The following is a 6,000-nucleotide window of genomic DNA, read 5'->3' as shown; positions in this document are numbered from 1 at the left end:
CCACTTAAAAGCACACCAAATTTAAAACTGGAGTCTATTACAGAAAAAAAATCTGTATTTTTGCACATCACATCTTAAAGGCTCCTCCTGTGTTCCCTACGCAACTCTCAATCCTGCCTGAGCCATAAGCCACAGTGCCAGCTCAATAATCATTCCCTTATTTGTATGAGTTTCCTTTACACCGGAGCTGGTGTCTTGGGTTCCATCTGTATAACATGGATGTTTGCAATTTGTTTCTTTTCCTAAATAGCATAGCATAGCAAACTTTAAACGTGATAGTTCCATGTTTCATCAAGGATGCTAGAATTGGAGGGAAAGATTCTAATGGCCCCTCACAAGGCTGAATTTGTAAGAAACTAGGGCAGATTAATATTATATGGAAGCTTTTCTACTATCCCAAAGGCATGCTTAAAAATATGCTATTCTTTACAAAAACCTGTTAATTTCAGGGCATTTTTCCTTTTTTTTTTTTTTTTTCCTTTGTGGGATATTCGAAGTTTAAAACATAGGAGTCCTAACTTTGGTGGCATCTCAGCTAAAATCAAATACAGAATGCTAAACAAGAACAATCCAGTGTAATTCACTTCTAAAACCATAACAAAGTAATTTAATACTGTAGAATTGTTTCCTATCATAGATATGACAAATGATTTCCAAGAACTTGTTCCTGAAAGCTATTTTAAATCACCATGACTTATTTTACTATGATTCACTTAACATGAATTAAAACTATATATACTGAGATATTCCTAAATTCAAACTGTAAATCTATAGAATACATTTTTCCTATTCAAAACTGTGCAATTTCTTTATTGATACTAACATATACAAACCTGAGTAGTCACTTCCACAAAATGTGATTTGTGCCAGAAAGCTTTGTGTGATGTCTACCAGATCACAGGCCCAGCAGGTCTGTGAAGAGGATGATTCATTTTATATTCTAATAAGCAAAACACTCTAGTGATCCCAATTCCTGATACTGGTTTACAGCTATCCGGTAGGGCTGGTGGCAAATCAGGAAGGACACTGCTCTCTGAAATCCAGGCTCTGGGCCACTGGATGAGAGGCAGACTGTCTTCTAGGCTGACGCTTCTGGGAGGCCATGCGTGAGCACTCCACCTCCAAACAGAGACACTCAACAGTCAGGGGGCAGTGCAACGGTACCCTCTTGGGCTGATTGGAAAGAAGGCCTTTAACGAACAAAGGACGGCTAGCCACTGAAAAAACAGTGACGATTTACAAGAGTAAACTTTTCCTACCCTCTTCTCTAGCTCCCGAAAGTATTCAGTGTGACATGATTGTAAACAGATAAGGATCACTCTAGTGCTGCGTGCCCACCACAGTTAGGACTTCCATTTCTTCCACATCCCCACCCACCCTTCCCACTTATGTACAATACATTCACCACCAACAACAAAAATTATTTTTAAAAGGCAACATGAAAATTCTGTAAACTGGACCCAGCTCCAAACACATTAATACTACAAGTAGTCCCTTCCCCAAATATATACCTGAGTTTAGCTGCTCATGAAAGTTTAGAAGCACCACTCCATTCTTAAGTGTGACCCCATCCCCCAAGTTTAAGATGATTTTCCCTGAACCAGAGTCTCAGGACTTAGAACAGCCATCACTAATTTCAGTTCATTTGTTCTTGACCATCAGCCATACGAGAGATCCCCAACCAAGGACCTTTACAAGCTGGTGTTAGTCTAAGGAGTATGCTTCTAAGGCTCCAGGAAAGGCTCCAGCTCTTGGACGACGTGATGGGATGCACTGTGAAGGAGTGTGGCAGGGTAACAGGAATAGAGATGGGCAGGGATCGTTTCCCTAAATTCTCCATGTTCCAGTCTTCATATGCAGCTTTCTGTTTTCTTGGGGTTTATTTCCTCCGTGGACTAGCTCTGAGAGACAATTAAAGACAATTAAGCAAAATTAACAACTGTGTTGTTTAAAGTAATTCAATAAGCCAAAGAGCTGTACATGTTCCTCTCCATCAGGGAAAGTGGCTTGGTCTTGTTTTAGCCGTCACAGTTTACTTCCAGAGCGTGGGCTCTCAAGCTCCAGACCTCTGCAGGCAGACCCCCAACCTCAGCTCTCAGGAGCAGTAGGACTCCCCGCACACTAGGGGATGAAACTGATGTTGCTGATGACAATTACTTCACAGTGGTCAAGGAAGAGGGGGAAGTGAGACAGTGCGTGGAGAGAGCCGGAACGCAGTGATTGGTACACAAGAAGCACTTGAAGGGAGCTACTTTTAAAAACCTGAGTGCGTCATCTCTCTCAGATGAAATAGGTGGAAAGAGATAAAAAATACAAAGCTATCATATCAAAATAAATGCTAGTGGCCAATTTGGAAAAATGAGGCTTGAACAATCCCCAAACAGCTAGTTACCACAAGAAGAGAAACACATGGAAACAATACAGAAGCTACTTCCGAGGTCATCTTCTCTTGTTTTTTCCCCACTATGGAATCCACTGGGAGCACAGGGCCCGAGTGGCCCTTTCTCCTTGGCTGGCAGTAGGATATGATGCACTTTCCAGTTCAAGGTCCTCTATTAACAGGACACCTTAAAAGATTTTCTCAGAGTCACGATAAACTCACAATGAACATTTCCTGCTCCCTGGAACCACAACACAAGTTCTCTAAGTTTTGATAATTTTTACCTGATCGAGAGGAAGTGTGGGGGGCTTATGTGGTGGTAGCTCTTCCTGGGACACTGCTGGTGCTGGGGTCTTTGGGAACGAGGACTGTGACTGGCCTGGATGCATTTGCATTCTATAGCCACAAGAAAAGAGTAGTTAAGAATTAATGAAGACATACTAATTAGAAAGGAAAGAGATACTTCAATTATGAAAATCTCAGGCAGATACTGCCTTAATTATCTAGGAATCAATCATGGAATTGATATGAGAAGAAAGCGACATTTTGTGCCTCCAGGTGTGATGCAGTCAGTACACGATACCACCTAGGAGGGCTCTTGACATGGGTTTAACTGGACTCCAAAAAGGAGGGAACAATGAGAAGAATCCAAAATCTGGGACATCACACATGAGAACTAGCCTCGAATCTTTGAAAAACAAAATGGAACAAAACAAAGATAGAATCCACATTGTAAATTAAGAGACTAAACAGAGCAACCAAATATAAATACGTTAACCTTACATGGATCTTGGCGGAGGGGAGATAAAACAAACACAGCTATAAAAGACATTTTGGGGACAACTGGAGAAATTAAATAAGGACTCTACATTAAACCGCTATCAGTGCTATTTTCTACGAGTGGAATAACAGTTTGATATTGTGCTCTAGGAGAATGTCATTATCCCTAGCAAATGCATGCAGCCATGAAGTCTTCAACTTACTTCCCGATAGTTTAAAAGAAAAGACAAAGAAACAAAACAAACATATTTAGTGAGGTATAAAATTAATATGGCAGGGCGCCTGGGTAGCTCAATTGGTTAAGCCTCTGCCGTCGGCTCAGGTCATGATCTCAGGGTCCTGGGATCAAGCCCTGCCTTGGGCTCTCTGCTCGGCAGGGAGCCTGCTTCCCCCCCTCTCTCTGCTTGCTTCTCTGCCTACTCGTGATCTCCCTCTGTGTCAAATAAATAAATAAAATCTTAAAAAAAAATTAATATGGCAAAATGTTAAATGCAGAAGAGGTCTTGGAGGTAAGCTTAGGCTGGCACTGAAGAGGGGCACATTAGTGTTTAAGTTGGATGGTACTGGTTTTGAGATTAGGCTTCATAACCTTAATGTAAACAACTTCATTTAAACATCTTTTATGTATTACTAATTTGAAAATCTCCTGGATCACAGATCACCTCACTGAGTCTTAAACATCATTATTTGGAAAATTCTCAAGGAGACTGTATTTGACTTGTTTTAATTCTGGATAAACCTGTTTCTTTATTCAGTGTTAGGGGGAAAAGTGAGAGGTAAGGGATAAAACCCGAACATTACAGATGACCTCCCTCAACCTCAAGGTTTGAGAGAGACCTATTTTACATTGACCAGAGTATCTGAACTTAGCAGCAATGCTGACACCTCTGCCTATGGCTCTCCAACTGTGGCTACGACATTTCCAGTCTCAAAACTAACTGAATAGTCATTTACATGCCAGTTCACTTTCATGAGGGAAAAAAATGCCAAAGATAAAATCGGACTCTAAGGCAGCAACATTTCTATTAAGTTTCCAGTTATCAAGGATTCCCACACTTTCCTTGGACCCAGACCACTAAAGGTTATTACATTCATTTCTAAGGCCATTTTTCTTTCTAAAACTAACATCTATTCTTTTCTCAGGAAAAAACCAAAACAAAACAACCCAACAAAAAACAAAAACCAAGGAAACCATTTAATGTAATCTTACCCTGATGGTCTGTACATTTCCTGGAAAGGTCCCCTTATTCCACTTCCAGTGCTGATTTGTTCCATCATTACAGCTTGAAAGTGACCCAGGCCCTCTTCTTGGCAGCGATAGATGGGGCCTTCCTGAGAGAGGCCGTTGGGCTGGGCAGCCACTGGATGGTGAGACGGGTGAGCAGTCACGGGGGAAGAGTAAGCCCTGGGCTGGAAATGACTGGCGGGCCTCTGAGGTGTGTAAGGAGGCCCCGTCTGTAGCATCACGCCATGAGGCTGGAAAGTTGATGAACCAAATCCCATCCCTGAACTCAGAGGTGGAGGAGGAGTTCCATAAAGATACTCGCTTGCTGACAATGAGCTCTGCCGCTTGGTAGCTGCATTATGGTTGTCCAGGTCTAAAAACTCTTTGGGACTCTCTGGCCTCTCCATAGATTCATCCAGCTTGTCTTCCTCTGGACCAGGATTCTGCCCATCAGTTGAGACTACTTTAGCAGCCACCGCATCCATTTGGGCTGGAGAAGTTAAGGCAGCATTCAGTGTCTCACAGCCTTGCAGATTAGCCAAGGTGCTCTTATCTGAGAAGAGGGGCCTTGCCGGGGGTGCTGGATTAGGTGGGAGCCCACTTGGACTTCCCGGGGGATGAAGATGTCTCTGCCAGTCAGAAAAGCCCTGTGGACACGGATAATAAGGAGTTCGCTGATAGTGATGGTAGGAAGGCTGAGGTGGTGACTGGTAGGAATACCTCATTCCTTGGTGGGGGCGATACCGGGGAAAGACTCCAGAATGAGGGTTGTTAGACTGAAAGCCCCTAGGGGGGAAATGCTGAGGATGGGACACTGAGGGTTTACTTCCCATCACAGGGCCCAAACCTTGCAGGCCTGGACTGATGTGGTAATGTGTAGCTGAATTTGGGTATTCCAGGCCAGGCATGTACAAGGGGGAAAACTGGCTTACGGTGCCTCCCATCAGATTGGGGTCTGTGTTGGGAGGTGTGGCTGGGTTCTGCCTTGTACATGGCATGGTTTCCGGTAGCGTTTTGCCTCTGGGGCAGAGTGGCTTTTCTGAACCACTACCACCAAGGCCTTTCCCTTCTGAGCCACAAGGGGATGCTTCAACAATCAGTCCATTTTCAGGGAGAGCCCCTCTCTCTGCCAGAGTGGAGAGGTCTCGCATACACCCCTGGGCGGCTGGGCTAGTAGAGCCACTCTCCGTGGGCCATGTGTTCTTGCTCTTTGTTGCCTTCCAGTTGTCGCCAGATTCTGAGGAGTCGCTTTTGAGCTCTGGGCCCTCAGTTTCCCTTTCTTGTGGTGAGCTCTGCCTGGTACAGTCGGTCTGCAAGGGAGGTGTAGGGTGAGGTAGCTGTTTGAGGTACACCCCCTCTGAAGCACCCATGTTTGGTGGTTTCTCCTCAAGCCCAGGCAAGGGATCTGCTGTAAGAAAAATGTAGAAAAAAATAGTAATTCAGTAGCTGATGGTAGTGAAAAGAACATGAAGGCAGTCAGACAGGGACAGGTGGCGCTGAGGTGGATATATGGCAATTCAAGCATCAGCTAAAAATTTTGAGAGTCCCTGAAAGGATTCATGATGTTGAGGCCTTTGTAAACTCCCCCTTATAGACCAAGAAGTAAGACCTAGCA

At 43.9% G+C, this 6,000-nt stretch overlaps 1 protein-coding gene across 3 annotated transcripts in view; it reads right to left on the bottom strand.

Moving 5' to 3' along the window:
- Positions 1–1,354: 1,354 nt before the first annotated feature.
- The window catches only part of CECR2 (CECR2 histone acetyl-lysine reader), a 175,280-nt gene continuing 170,634 nt past the window's right edge, over positions 1,355–6,000 (bottom strand). For all 3 annotated transcript variants that reach the window (XM_080812081.1, XM_080812082.1, XM_080812083.1), the window contains 3 exons: positions 4,371–5,793; positions 2,665–2,776; positions 1,355–1,901 (listed from right to left, as the gene is read on the bottom strand). In XM_080812081.1, coding sequence (XP_080668207.1) covers positions 1,896–1,901; positions 2,665–2,776; positions 4,371–5,793 — 1,541 coding nt within the window. In that variant the 3' untranslated portion in view covers positions 1,355–1,895. The remainder of the gene's footprint in view (positions 1,902–2,664; positions 2,777–4,370; positions 5,794–6,000) is intronic.

The sequence above is a fragment of the Martes martes genome, assembly GCF_963455335.1.
Source record: "Martes martes genome assembly, chromosome: 8".
NCBI lineage: Eukaryota > Metazoa > Chordata > Mammalia > Carnivora > Mustelidae > Martes > Martes martes.
Note: the sequence above shows the minus strand (reverse complement) of the source record. Positions and strands in the feature narration are given on the sequence as shown.